Source organism: Formica exsecta, unplaced genomic scaffold, assembly GCF_003651465.1.
Source record: "Formica exsecta isolate Colony F162 unplaced genomic scaffold, ASM365146v1 scaffold4, whole genome shotgun sequence".
Taxonomy (NCBI): domain Eukaryota; kingdom Metazoa; phylum Arthropoda; class Insecta; order Hymenoptera; family Formicidae; genus Formica; species Formica exsecta.
Genome location: NW_021851238.1, coordinates 2,330,652 through 2,346,679, shown reverse-complemented (window position 1 = coordinate 2,346,679; position 16,028 = coordinate 2,330,652). Strand labels below are relative to the sequence as shown.

The 16,028-nt window shown below is 41.2% G+C and overlaps 1 protein-coding gene across 4 annotated transcripts in view; it reads right to left on the bottom strand.

Annotated features, from left to right (window-relative positions):
• Positions 1-636: 636 nt before the first annotated feature.
• The window catches only part of LOC115239956 (nephrin-like), a 379,693-nt gene continuing 364,301 nt past the window's right edge, over positions 637-16,028 (bottom strand). For all 4 annotated transcript variants that reach the window (XM_029814847.1, XM_029814850.1, XM_029814848.1 and 1 more), the window contains 3 exons: positions 15,586-15,906; positions 5,069-5,299; positions 637-4,420 (listed from right to left, as the gene is read on the bottom strand). In XM_029814847.1, the coding sequence (XP_029670707.1) occupies positions 4,080-4,420; positions 5,069-5,299; positions 15,586-15,906 (893 nt within the window). In that variant the 3' untranslated portion in view covers positions 637-4,079. The remainder of the gene's footprint in view (positions 4,421-5,068; positions 5,300-15,585; positions 15,907-16,028) is intronic.

Below are 16,028 nucleotides of genomic sequence, written 5' to 3'. Positions count from 1 at the left end.
TCGAACCGGAAGGAAGTTTCGGCCCCCATTTTTCAGGCGCGTCTATCTTTTTGCGGCACGTGAGCGTCGTTTGTCAAGGCGCCTATTTTACTTTATAAGCGCATTCCTCTCTGTCTCTGTCTCTCTCTCTCTCTCTCTCTCTCTCTCTTCTGGGTATACAAGGCATCCTATAAAGGTAGAATACATACCGTATTCTTGGTCAAAGGAAACAAGCTTCTTTTTTTCTCTGACAGAGTTTCCGGGAAATGCATTGTTTTCGCGAGATATCTCATTGTTTAATATATTAATACTTACATCAAAACCGGAAAGAATATTTTGCTGCTATAAGGAAATTTGTTTCGTGTCAACCCAAATTAAATTTATCTTCAAAAGTGTTCCATTAGAAGAATGTGAATATTAGAGATTTAATTATATAACAAAATTACCAAACTTTTTTTACACGAAGAATTAAGAAACAGCGAACACACTGTATTGACACATCATAAAATGCGAAAAAAATATGCTTATTTTTGATAAGAAATACTATTCTGTACCCAATCTACATAGGACACTTTGTATATTGATCGTGTTGCGCGGACAGGTACCCTCTGGTAACGAATAGTATCACGCAAAATAAACACGTAGCATGAAATTCGGACAATTAAACAGTTTATTTCAGATCAAAACATGATGTCATGTATATACATACGACTTTAGTTAAACGATATGCGGGGGGAGGGGATCTGATATGAAATCACCTATACAGTGAACCTTCGACGACGTCGATCGATTTACATGGACTCTGTCGCGTCGTTACGTACAACTGATTATGTACAATCGTTACTCGCTATTATTATTTGCTTGTGACGCGTTTGCTCTTTTCTTTTTCTTTTGCACTTGATTGGTGGTTGGGTTACGTCGATAACGAGAACTCACGATTATCTGCGGTACCTGCTTTGGCGATCTTCCTCGCTCTCGCTGAATAAAATCCTCGCACATACGTGTGTATATATGTGTGTGTGTATGTGTATGTGTGTTAATATCCCCGACGTACCCCGTTTTACAAAATGAATGGGCAGTGCTTTGTTTTACTTCTAATCCTCGGTCCGTTTTAATATGTTATATCATATCTCTCTCCGTCATTCATCCTAAAACATTTCGAACAGATTCTCACGGACGTAAAAGATATGTGCGCATCATTGAAAAACATAGAGGGGAGAGAATAAAAAATCTCTGTAAAATGGCGCTTGACAATCGTTGCGGAAACAATTTTAACGATACTTCTCTGGTGAAATGTAACGTTAATAATTAAACCAGGTGCGCTCGACGATCATTTCGAAAACTTGAACGTTCGTCAACTTATCGTTACAGACTCTTTTGTGATAATATATACAGCGATACACATTAGCTAACGAGCAATCGTATCTCGTGTGTACTTGATCATTAACGTTTTTACACATCGAAAATAGACACGTTCAACGATCGATTCCGATGTCGGTCGCTTCTCGCATCCCGACGAGATAACGCGCTGTTATACGACACTCGTTATTCACTCGTCGATTTCTCACTCGTATTTCCTTGTTTTTTTTTTTTTTTGTTTATACACATTACGGAGTCTTTCGATCATTCAAAGCGAGAGAACTTTTCACGAGCACAAAGTTCACGTTACATCATTCCATTAGCGATACGCTTTTCGTGTCGATTCGTTAGTTCTGTTCTCGCGCGTGAGAAGTTTCATGACTTTCGTCGCCAAGTGTCACGTGGAAGACCAGTTTTTGCAAACATCCTTATATAGTGAAGCTTCCTTCACGCGTGCATAGAAATTTGCGGACACCGCGTATCGTGTGCTGTCCCTCTTCTTCTTTTCTTTCTCCTTCTCTCTCTCTCTCTTTCTCTCCCTGTTGCGAATCAAACGAAATCGCGAATAACGATTCGATAAAGAACTCGTTAAACTATGTATATATTTACACACGCGCACACGCACACACACACATACGTCATCCAGGCTAAGAGTATTTCGATGAAAACGTTTGAGAATATTCGATAATCTCATAAGAGTTATCCGACATTTTTACGGGAATACAGAAAACTCATATCAGCGGTAGAAAAATTTACAAATGTTCTATCACACGTACACACACACACACACACACACACACACACACACACACACACACACACGTACACACACAATTATCAATAGAGTATAACACGCGCCTTTTCTTGATTTTCTAAGAATCGTTTCGCTTTGTACATTACGCGGCTCGGTACATTCGCATTCATCCTCTCCCCTGAATAGGAGGAGAAAGGGAGTTGCGTCTTTTTTGCCTGTTAATTTAATCATTTACTCGCACGTCGTATCATACACACAGATAGATAGAATACGATCGATGCGATCTAAGGATGTTTCAATGTTGCTGCGCGCCTTGTCGATGATTCGTGAGCATTTGTTTTTGAGGGGTAGGGGGCGGGGGGTTGAAGATTGTATGAAATTTGATGGTATCGTTATTCGCAAGCACGTGAGCGAACGTGCAAGTTTGATACTATTTTTCGATATCGCGCGCGAAAGTTGTGTGCCCAGAAATATCGAATTCGGAATTTAAAACGGCATATATCGATGCCCGCAGTGTCTCTCCGCGCGTTTTTCCGCCCCCATCTCTCGCTTTTTATCGCGATATCGGAGCCGATCGTTCAACCTTAAAACTGCATTTCACGCCTTCAAACTACACACAGGCCGAAGTGGCATCGGGCGCATTTCTTTTCTTCCCTTTTCATTCCGCCTTCCTCTCCGTCCGATTTCTTCTCTCCGAGTACTCCTCCCCCGCTCTTCGCCCCCTCCCTATCCTTCCGGTATATTTTCGCGCGGTTCCTCCATTCGTCTTCATTCGAGTCATCGGAAAAAGGGTTCGTTCGAGAGCCTTTTATCTTTTCTCGTGTTTCACGGCCTGATGCTTCCGGACCAACGTCTCGTCGGTAGAATTCAGATTTATTTAGGGACATCGCGAGAGATGCTAACAAGTTCGTGGGGAGATACCAAAAAAGAGCAACAGATAATAATAGGCAAAAGATTAATGTATTTTGGAGAAAAAGTCGCCTCTGAAACTAAGAAATATACAATAAAATAAATTAGCTAAAAACGAAAAGAAGAGGAAAAATAATCAATTACTTATTTGCTAGAAAAAAATTCTACAAACTATATAATATTAGAAGATGAGGGATTTCAATATTTGCGTAACAAAAATCTTATGTGCGGAAAAGTTATTTCTCCCGAAAACGTATTTATTCAATCTGCCAGTTCAATTTCGAGGTAGCTTTCTCGCGAGTCTCGCCAAAAAATTCGGTTCTCTTTTCATTCGATTTGCGGTTGTTCCTTTATAACGTTACAACGAAGAGAAGCGAACTCCGTCGAAGAAACATTCGACAAGACACCGTCGAAGATCATTTGATTTGCAACAAAGAGAGGAACAAAGACGGTTAAGTCAACGACCGGGAGACGACAGAATGTTAAAACTTCGCGATACCTTCCACCGAGGCAAGTGGGGGATAAGGAGGGAAACGGGAAGTTTGTGAAAAGTTTTCGGTTGACTTCTCCGCATACTTTCTCTCGCTTCGCCCCGTGGAGAGAAAACTAGGTAACGATCGCCGCGATTGTGTTTCGAAAACAATCGGCGACGTACGGTGTCTCTAATCTCGTGAGCCATTTCCGCGAGAAATCGCATTGTGAGAACTTGGACCAGCTCGCGTGGAATCAATCGTTCGCGAGACACATAATGCACGATCCGCGACACGTAATCCCGACCTGCTATTGATCGCTCGAACCCCATCGTCTCCACCAAGTTTCGTCGAGTCGATCGCGCCGTATCGTAAACACACGTTAAAGCTAATAGACGGCTGTCAAGAAAACGGACAACGTAAACGCTTCCTCGACAGGACTTCTCTCTCTCTTTCTCTCTGTAAAATTGCTCTTGGATACGTTGACAAGTGTTCTTCGAGTTTGTCTTTCGCCTGGGTCTCGCGATAGGTACATCTCTCGATTGCTATCAGGGTGACGACGACAACGACGACGACGACACCACGTCACCTGTGGACGAGCCTCGCTTCTAGACGCAGCTCTCCGGTAGTCTGTTGGCCATCAGTCTTCGCTTGATTGCCTCGCCGTCGAGGCACTCGCCGGCCACGATAACGCCCTGACCGCCACCCACGACGACACCCTGGGCACCGCCGATGACGACGCCTTGACCGGCGCCCACCATCACCCCCGTCACCGGCATCCCCGGCAGATTCGATATTGTGCTCCTCGACGGTAACCTCAGCTCCGTCGGCCTCCCCGTGAACTTGTGGCAAAGCTCGTCTATGCTTGGCGTAGGTCCAGGCGTGACCCAGTGTCCCGGGGGATAACCGCCCGGGTAACTCGGCGGGCTGACCTCCACGAGATTACCCTCTAGAACACCGAAGCAGACGGGGATCTCTATCGAAAACTGTCGAATGCGAGGATAAATGCGAAAATAAAGAGCCCTGATCTCCTGGTTTTCCTTGTTTTTCCTCGTTTTTCTATTAAAAATCTCGCGACAAGAATAAGAACTGCTGCAACTCGATATTTTCTCTATGATGAGCGCATTTGAGGAATGAGACGCGATTAATTCCTTTACTGGTGCTATTCTAAACCTTGCTTTATACAATGATAATATATTTCGCGACAGAAATCTATTTATAATTTTACGTGTCATGATACAGACATTTGAAAAAGTAATATACACATACATTAGGATATGCGACACAAAAACATAATAAGAATTCAACCTTAATTTTTATTGCGAATCATAGATCGTTTAATAAAGCGGGTTTTAAGGATAAAAACAGAGACGCAAATTGTGGCAATTGCATCATTGTCTCCACATTGAGACAAGTGCAACCAGTGCAATGCCAGTAAAGTTTTCAGTTATCCCGCTTGAAGAAATCACGCACGTGACTCTTTCTTTTTCTCTATCACATATATATAGAGTATTGGCAAACGTACAAAGGAGCAAACGATCGTAATCGGATTCGCGCGCGGGCTGTTTCCCTTTCGCGGTATCGATAGGAGTCTTACCGAACTTGTTCGGGATCACATCGGGATCAGTCTCCACGGTCTGCTGGGAATTCTGCATGGGGTATTGTTGGGGCGGTAATTCGCTGAGTTCCGCCGGTTTCTCGTGCCGCGGTTTCGCCACGCGCTCTCGACGCACTCTGATCACCACGATCAGGATGATGAGGACCAGAGTCACCAGAGCGCCGACCACCACACCTATCAGCGGTGATAATACCATGCTGGCATCCTGACCTGTAACGATCGAATAAAGCAAGATGTTTACTCTTTTGATTTTGAGATGTGTTTTTAACGCAAAAACTTAATTAAAATTCGCTTGCTGAATCGTTCTGTCAATTATTCAATTAAATAGATACAGATGCGAGAAAAGCAGTTAAATATTTGCTGATCTATATTAGAAAAAAAAATCTATTAAAGAAATAAAATTATTAGAAACAAATTTAGACTGTTATTTAAAATATACATATGTTTAAATATTGTAGCGTCTGATCAGACAAATAAATAAAATACAATTTCTACAAATTTTAAAGCATTCAATTTTGTGCATTGATTACTCTTCGTAATTTAAAAACAAATGTTTCCAACAGAGATCTGTCTATCAATAAGTGTGATATAAATTATGCTCGCTATAATTTGTGTTTAAACTGACATTTCCCTGAATATTTGCTAAATCTTTAATTAAATCAACATAAGAGGAGGATCGCGTTAAAAGAATTGTATAATGAAATAGATATAGAATAAATGAATTCTGTTGAGGAGCGGCAAGAAACATAAAATTAATGTGGATATTTCACCAAGGCGGAGGATTAACCACACTGTGTCATGGTAAAGAGAAAACGACTGGTTGCATCATCCACTCTCCTATGCTACTTACGAAGCGCTTCATTTTTTCTTTTTTTTTTTTTCTCTTCTCCTTCTCTACAAGGCAGCTTTGTTACATGCGTAAACAAACCCCGGCCGGCGCCGTAGAGAAAACATTTTATATTCCTCAACGTCGGGATTACATCTGGCATGCCGGTATTTTTTGCGGCGCCGTCACGTACACATACGGTTTTATTCGCATTTTGTATTTTCGAATCGTCCGTGGAATCTCAAGTAGAAATGGCAATCGTGTGAAAAAAGTATCCGGCCACGAAACGTGATCAATAAGAAACGCAATAACTGGATATGCGAGTGTAATAATATCAAATTCGTTCATATCGCATATTAAAAAGAATAATTATTTAATCATTCAAAATGTGTCAAGATGCGACTTACGAATTGGTCTTCGTCGATTTTCCCTTGGAAAAAAATTCCTTTGATTTGAAATCAGTTATAAGAGTACAAACACTGCAAATCAGTGAAATCTCACGGAAAAAATCAGTAATAATGGCTATTTCAACCAATGTGATTTTTTAAAATCCATCTCATATATTATAATATTATATATAACATAAATTTATAGTAACATGTATAACATAAATTTTGTTAAAGAGAAATATCGAAGTTTAACCAAGAGAAGAATCTTGTTTAAGTTTTATGGATTTATCACATTTTAAGAATCAGAAAATACGATATGTATATAATTCTGAATTTAAATAGTTAAGTATAGTTTTCATTCCAGATATGTATCCCTAGGGGATACATATCTCTCAAAAAATAGCAATCCAAAATAAATAGAGCAAACTTTATAAGTTACATCCTGCAAATATATACGATTATTACTGATTTTTTAATGAAATTATCTTATCATAGTCAGACGGACGAACAAAGTATATTAATGCTTTCACTAAAGATCTGCAAAATACATTAATTTTCGATGAAATTTTGTGCCAACTATTTTCACTGATTTTTAGTTTAAAAGAGTACTCAGATAAAAGCGAACGACATTTTTCTTTAAAAATTTTGCATAAAGGGCTAAACTCCGGTGAGATATTTTGCTGCATTTAGACGCGACGAGCACGATTTTTTCGGCGAAGAATCGGCAAATGGTATGAGAAATCTTGCAGCGTTATTTTTCCCTTCTCTTAGCACCTCGGCCTCGCGGATATATCACCGTTCGCGCGCACGTGATAGCGTCCCGCCGCTTGATAGCGTGGCCGGCAAAGCGTGGGATCGCGCCTGCTGTTTTTGTCGGATAATTAACAAAACTGCACCTCGTCGTGAGTTGCACCGGCGCGATCAAGGTGAGCCGGTCGGCATAAAACGTACTGCGAAAAGCGAGAACCTTTAATTCTTAAATTCTCTCGTCTAGGAGGGGAAAGAGAGAGCTACCAACGCCAACTTATTTACGTCGATTAAGCTAGCCCAACCGAGTTTGTGCTTGCACGTTTATAACTTGACTCACGTAGATTGTTTTAATCACGTGTTGTTTTTTACCGACATTAGAAAATATTTGCTCGATTTAGAAATCGTCAATCACACCAGGGACTTATTCAATTTTTCTTTTAATAACGTAATTATATTATATGAAAAAAGATATACGTATCGAAATATTCTCATTTTTTATAATGAAAAAAAGGAAATGGGGATAAGTAATATATCAAAGGACAGATCGGTTCACGTCGTGTCGTTTGTAGATTCGCACGCCTAATGCAGGCATATTTATGCGTGCAAACGCATCAAGGCGCACGTGGGTGCGCGTTATATGTGTGAGGTATGTATGTTGCTGATACGCGATAATACCCCGGTAAAACCCCGGGTTTAATCAGCCGGCAGCTCAGATATCTGCCGCCATGACCGACCCCCATAACCTAAGGAAGGTTCACGCAGGTATTATGCCGGGGACCACAAGTGTCAGACCGTGTAAATGAGCTTTCCGAGCTGCGTGCGGAAGAAAATGCCGTCCTTCCGTAGCACGAAGCATCTTGATACATTCTGGAAGGGAGATCTCAAGATCTCGTCGTTTAACGAGACACACGTGCACTCGAGCTCGCGAGCAGAGATTTTTCCAGGAAATGTACGGGGATTTGCAAAAAATGCCGAGTAATTGCGCCAGGTATATAAGCCAGAACTTTCCTCTCGAGAACCTTCTCAGCGCGTACTCGACATTTAAAATCACGCAAAATAAACTCGCATTCGTTACGCTATTAAAGTTGCGTTTAAAAAAAATTGTTTTTTTAATTTACATTTTTTGCATTGAAATATTTTTCATAGATGCATAGCTTGTTTGTCAGAATTTTACAAACTTTTGGACCTATCTTTCGCCTGCGCCGCTTAAGATGTGTATTCACGCGACCGTATATAAGAGCCTGTGCGCAGCTACACTGTAAATAAGTTCTGTGTATGAGAATATTAACGAGTCACTAGACAAGAAAAAAAATGGATAAATGTAAAATTTTAGTTTGTGTAAAATTCTTACTTATCGCCCTAGTTTGACATAATCGCGAAGGTTTTATTTAGTACATAATTGACGCAGATTATTATATTTATTAATCTTGTATACTATTGTACACAAGTAATATTACGTAAGTAACATTTTTTTTTTGTATAATTACTCTAGCGCCTTCGACCGGACTATAAAGGAAGATTTATGAAAGTCATAGTAAAGCGTATACAGCGAGCATGTCACGTGTGAGTACACATAAGTGACAGGCGGGCTCCTATTGCGACGAGCTTAAGAAACTCTCGTAAATTCATCCAGCTCTGTGGATGAACTGCAGTAAAGCTTTTGACAATTTAGCGGAGGAAGATTTATGGTGGCGGCGCGCGCGCTGTCTCGTGTGTGACGGCTTAAGCTTTTAAATATTTCATTCATTTTTTTATTTTTCTCCGTTGTAAATTTAAAAAACGAACTCGCCGCTCTGTGCTAATATAAATCAAGTTCTTCCAGTCTCCTATATCTTACAATATTACGCTTTCACAGCGCTCGAGTAATTTCATTCGATGTTTCGCGCCCCTCATTCCTCGTGATATTTGTGTTTTTCGGTAACGTGTGCTTCTGAGATCGACAGATAATTTTTCAATTTATTATCATCCTTACGCGCGGAATGCGTTCGACGGGGAATTGGTACATTTAGCGATCGTATACAACCCTAAGCCTCCGATACTGTCTCGTAAAAGTTGCAATGGAAGTTTAATCGAGTTCTACGGAGAAACGTCTGGTGCCAGGGTAGTAAAGATAAACCGGTCCTTATATCGTCGATCCTTGCGAGAAAGGACTAACGGGATTCGCAAAGACGAAGAGAGAGAGAGAGAGAGAGAGAGAGAGAGAGAGAGAGAGAGAGAGAGAGATCGCATATCCCAACGGATTCCCGAATCCTAAGTTCATCGAAGTTTAGATCACTAATCGGACTTGCAGTAGGGCCAGGGACGAAATCTAACCGCTTGGATTATTTGAGAAAAATATCCCTCGGCGTGGGGATTCCATCCTTGAAAAAAATTCCCGATCGTCCGAAACTTTTTCTATCTGTCAGGAACATCGGAAACTTTGCTTGTATCTTGATCGATCGTTATTTCTGTCGATTATTTCTGCGTGTTCTTTAAGATTGTAGAAAGAATCGATGAACCTATTATCGGATTATTTTTCGGAGTCGATTTATTTCATTATCTATATCTATAGTGACGCGGATAATTAAATTGGCCGCATAATCAATTTCAATTTATATTTTGGTAGAAATCAGTATAAAATGGCAATTTTCTTCAGAAAGCAAATTATTAAATTGTAAACTTTTAATGTATCGAGTAAACCATTGTCTAAATATTTTAAATATATCTCGAGAAAAGGTACGTCGATTAAAAATTTTTTATCTTAACAAAAATCAAAACGCGTTATTTCTTAATATAAGAGATCCGAGGTTTCATTAACTTTGATTAACGAAGGAAAATTTTATCCGATAAATTTATAGCGTAAAAGAGAGTTCGGAAGGATAAATCATCACCGAAGAGAGGATATATTCGGCGGAGTTAGGGAAGATCCTCTTTAAGTGGGGAGTTACACCGCCGTAACGTTGGCGTCCGCGTCAGAGGTAAGACGAAGCCTCGGAGGTCATGTGGCCGGTTAAGTCACCAAGAAGCCAGGCTTAGCCGGCGCCCAAATCCAAGTTCGGCTCACCTGGATTAATTCCAACATAGGGTCGAACTCCGGATCGCTGTTACGCCGTCCTTTCTCCCCTTCCCAACCCCTCGGTCGGCTAAAGCGACTTAGAGTCCCCCGCTTTCAATTAATGAAAGCGTTCACGCGGCGCACCGTCGTCGCTCCGTCACCATGGATCATCCCACGCGAATCTCTCCCGTTAACCCTACGGCGCGTATTTGGGGAACTTATGATATAAATCCGGATATATCCCGGTTACCAGACCATCGACATAATTATTTCACGGCATTAATCGGATCATTCTCTATTTTAGAATTAATCTGATTTCGAAAGCGTCGAAAATGCACTTCTATTCTAAACAAATTTCTCTCTCTCTCTCTCTCTCTTCTCTTTTTTACAAAAAAATATGTGCCATACATTTTTTTAAAAAAATAATTTCCTTTATATTCCTGATAATATTCGGAGTACATTTTGTTCTCGTCAAGCATCACAGGATGGCAAACTTGAAAATCAAACGCGGAAGCGTGGAAGCAAATCGATCCGATTAGTGTTAATCACTTAAGAAGCTCGTGGTAAGTCAACAGTGCTGGTCGAATATCGGGAAACCTTTGTTCCGGATCATCCGTCATTATTGTCTGTCATTATTGTCCTCGTCAAAGCTAATGAAGGATGATCGAGATCGGCCAGTAGATCGATTCGTCTTTGATGCAATTAGTCGGTATCGTACAGGATCGAATGCGTTATATTCCCGGAATGCAAGACAATGTCAGAAAGCGAGAGATGCAAATTCTCGAAAGCCATTGCCAAAGAGCAGACGATAAGCGATAACGTATTTAAAAGTAATAATTTCTAAGAGTAACGTTATATCGCGAGTATTATTATATATTTTAACACATTTTCGCGTGAAAAAATGTTTATATCACGGAGAGGCTTTCCTGTCAAATATGAATTAAGGACTCGTGCATACATCCTCGTATTATATCCTATTAATTACAATCAGCCGGAGCAGTTTGGAGAGAGATTATTGGCGATCGATCCTTCCTTTCGCATTTGCGTGCAATATGTAGGCGCCTACATACATACATCGTGCGCGTGTACACACGTGTACGATGGCACGCTCGATGGTGCGTGTCGGGGCGAAATCGGACAGCAATTACCACTCCGCAATCCCGCGATGCGGAGTGAATTGGCTCTCTCGGGCCGGCTTGCATAACCGGGCCGAAAGGACCAAGTCCTGCGGCGGCCTCGAGCATCTCGAGTCGAGTAATAAACGCTTATCGGAACGATGAGAGGGAAAGGGGGTTTGCGATCCGGATCGTCGAGCGGCCCTTCGGAAGATTTCGGCGAGTTCTAATCTCAATTGTTGTAGGAAGCCTCGCGCGACGCGGCATCCGACGTCGATGGAATCCTTTATCTGATACGCGAACGCGCCATCTTCCCCGAGATCCTCGTTTGATGCCGCTTTAATTCTACGGGCCCCGCGAGCTCGTCTCGACCAAATTATCTCGGCCGATCTCGTTTCGAGATCAATCCACCGCTGTAAGACGCATGAATCGTATTTACACTCGCGGTTATCCGGATTAATTGACAAGTTTTAGGTTGGCTTAATAGGAGAGAAATTGCGTTTTCCAATTTTTAAAATCATTTTTATAGATAAACTAAAATGGCAGAATAATAATAAGTATTCTCATCCTGTGTATATTTCTTTAATTGGAGAAAACAATGATCTCTAAAATAATTGTATATAAATTGATGCCATGTATATAAGTCCGAGGACAAAGAATTAACAAAATTTGTTATGAATGAGGATGTTATTAATTTATGTGTATAAGTAAATTAAGTATAGCTAGCAAAATATAAAATGTATGTTTATTTAAAAAATTTCTTAAATTCGTAAATTTTATTTTTCAATATTATATATATTTTTTAAACAAGAACTGCGGTTGAAAAGCTGATTATATACTGCGCATTATTATTCAATTTTAAGATTTATGTACACATACAAAGTAAGAAGGAAATAAGCATCGCCGCACGAGTGACTCCAGCAATCCCTCAAACAATCTCCTTTATGTCAAGCACAATCTGCTTAAAATCCACGCAAGCCTTTGAGCGACTATCTCGCAAACATTTCGTCGTCATATGAAATTTGTAGTGTATAACTATAATCACATTTATTACTTATTTGAATTCTGTCATTGCATATGCCATCGGCATTTGTTATCATAATATTTTCCGGAAAATACATGGAAAAATATTTCAAACGACATGGCAGAGAGCTGTCGAGTATAAATTTAAGTGTAGAAGAAGTCTACTTCGAAGGGGATTAAGCTCGTCGATAACGATGGAGTTCACTTTTAACAAGACCGATTTCGAAACTTTTTGATTACACTAAGTCGGAGTTTTCAGAAGTCTGGGACTTTTGATTTCACATTTCTCGATATCTGAAATTGTCGAAACCTAGGGGACTTTGTCCTTTCAACGGTGTCAGTGATTTATCGTCCGATGCTTCGCGACGATAAAAGAATAATGTTGAAGCGGACGAGCGGGCTCAAGGGAACGCTTTCCGCGGGAACGCGGATGGACAATGTGGCGCTAATTATTCTTTCCCTCTGGACCGTGAAAAAAGGCATCCGCCTCGACGGGGACGAAAGAACCGAGGTTATATGCGATAATAAAAAACGGAAATGGAAAGGAAAGGCGCGCACGTGGAAAGACATGGAGCTTTGTGGGGCAACGTCTGACGAGGTCGCTCGTGGAAATGCGAGACCGGATGGGAATATGAAAGGGGGAAATATGGGCAAGGAGCCGCTCTTGATGGGAGAAGAGAGGCGGCGGCAGGGGAGAAGGGCGAGGAGGTTGAGAAAAATGACGACGGGGGTAAACACAGAACTAAGTGAAGTTAACGATCGGGCAAGAAGAGCGATAAAAATGACCCCAGGAAAATTACCGCACGCGCAACGGCTTAATGTCCAAAAAGATGAGAGTCGAGGGGAGAGGAAGTAGGGAGGACGAGATACGGGAAGAGGAAGATGTGAAGAGAACAAGAGAGACAGAGGAAGAGAGAGAAAGGGAAGTCGGAGTACTTGGGGTCGAGAACTGAGAGAGATATTCGCAAGAACGGAGAGAAAAGAAAGCTGCAGCTGCTTAATGACTACCCTGTACATTCGTATCTCTCCTAGATAGGCTTCTTTCTTACTCTTCCTCTCCGTCCTTTGCGCAGTTCCGTTTTACTTTCTTTCTATTTCTCTTCCTCTCTTTCTTCCTTTCTAACTCCTTCGTAGTCCCGGCGCTGGGTGCCGCTGGGACCATTATCTGTAATTGCTTTCCTTAATTCGATGTTCGTTGCCTATGCGGTGGAACAAAAAATTTCGTCTAGAAATGGGTTAAGCGCACCTTGACGTGTACAATCGCGTGAAAGATACAAATTCGTCATGTTCGTCGCGACGAAAACCGTCGTCGATGCTTGGAATTTTCTACACGTTGCAACGTTTTCTAAGAAAAATTCATTGTTTTTCATCCCTCGAAATTAATAACCGCGTCTTCTTTTTTTCGACACAAAACCAAAGCGATAGCGACGAGAGGAGGGAACAGAAGCTTTCCGGAAAAATAGTCGTTTTCTCGCGAGAGATCGATTCCGGAAATAAATCGTTCTACAACGGCCAGAATCTCCTTCGTCTCGCATTCGGAATCCGCTATTTGTTTTTGAGCATGCCGATGATGGGGGAGGCTGAGAGGGGGAGGGAGGAGAGGAAGGGGTGGAAGGGTAGGAGGGTTAAAAGTCACGCGAAACACGCGCGGACGCCGCGTCGCATGGAGCGGCAAATTGATCGACGCTGCGACGACCGTAAATCACTTTACTGACAATTGATTCGCCCGGTACTCGTTTTACCTCGGACCGTGCGGTAATGTTTACGGGAGCACGCACGTGCACGTAACACTGTTGCGTGCGTGTCGGCCGACAGAATAGGTTCATTTGCCCGTGTTACAATGATACGCAACGTGACGCGCCCGTAACGTTTCGCCACGCGTTCTCGTTGCGTTACCTCGAATATTCCTTGCGTATCGGGGGCAGATAAAGGGAGGGGGAGGGGGAGTATGCGTCTGTCTTTGTATTCATATTCTATCAAAAAGAATTTAATTTATCGATCGATTTTTTTAGATTTCGAATTTCAAAAAATCTGTGCCGTCGAAACAACAATGCACCAAACCTGATATCTTTTGATTTCGAAACGTCACGCAAATTCTATAAAATCTATATACAATATGTTCCAAAGTTAAACGATTGAACTTTGCAACTATAGATTAAAACGAAAAAATTGCACAAGCATTGGTTCGAAAATGCTTTATTATCATGTTATATTAAAAAAAGAAAAGCTGAATTTTCTATTTCAAAATGTTGCTTTTTTGATTTCTAATACAAAATTGAGAGATCGACTGTAACATTCTACGGATTTTATATGTATATGCCTTGCTTTAGCTCAATGAACACCAAACTATAATTATCGCAGTAAGTTTCATTGCAAATTAACTCTTATATGACACAATTCTGATTTTCCATAGATAAAAATTGAGCTGCAACAAAAAATACAGCTGGAACAAACAAATAAATATCGCCGAATTGTTATGCGACAATAGCGAGTCCGCTATTGTCTTCATATGTATTATATATTTTTATTATAACTTCCTAATAAAGCATTTTTTTCGGACTAATGTTTATATGTGTAACGTTTCGACAACTTGTTAATAATATATAAAAAAATATATTTTTTTTATATACAGTAAATATTACTTCATCAAAAATTAATATTTACTTTGAGATATCAGTATCGCACAGTATCGATTAAATTATATTCTGCAGTTTAAAATAAAAATGAAATACCCGATATTCTCTTTAGTTAATTTCCGAGAGAATTTCGCCTGATAAGTAACACGACGTATATACGAACGTTTAATGGGGTGCGGTACGTTCGTCTCGTAACGTTGTCTCGAAAGCAGTGATCCGTCTTGCTTACCACCTTGCGTCGGTGACACCACCCACCTATAGAGAACCAGCCGTTCTATCCGATTCACCTCCGAAAGACCCACCCACAGTGGTGACCTTGCCGTCGATCCGTGTACTCGACCAGCATCTTTGGCTAATCTCCGGGCAATCGCGGATCTCCGCTAAATTGAGCAGGGTTGACTCCCTCCTCAGCGATACTTCTCGCGATTCGATCTCGCGTCGACTTGTAAGTGATAAACGATTTTTCATTCTCCGTCGAGATAGTCCAATTCGCGTTTAAGTATCGACGTTTTCTCGCGCAAAATAAATACCATAAGAAAATTCTATTTGCGATTTTAATGTCGCATTGATCTCCTCGATAAGCGAAATATATCACAATTTTTCTCCCCGAAGCGACAAATCAGTCCACCGCTTGATGTAGTATAAATCACGTATCTTTGATTTTATTTATAAAGTTTAAATATAAAAATTACACCTACTGATAAAGTTTAAAATTGTACTTACCGGTGCGTTTCTCGGCATCGCGATAAGTGACCTCGCTGAGGGTGACGGGTTGACTTCGTCCCTTAGCGTTGACAGCGTACACCGCCACGTGGACCCCAGCCTCGACCGACGCCTCCAACCCGGCGAGGGCGAAAGTTGGTTCGTCCGGATTGGAAACGTTATAGAGAGGTTGGCTGCTGGTGAGGAAGTCGACATCGCCGTGATAGACCTCCAGGACAAATTTCTGCGGGAGGCCACCGTCGTATCCCGGCACGCACTTCACCTCCACGCTGGTGTACGTTTGGTTCGCCAAGGTACAGTTGCGCACCGGAAACGGTTTTCCTGTAAAGAGAAGGGTCGTTTATGAAGAAGGAGATGGATCGTGAATTATGCGGCTTATAGTTGAACAGTCTCCAATTCAAAGATAGAACTCGGACGGAAAGGTTTTCTCTCCTCTCTTTCCC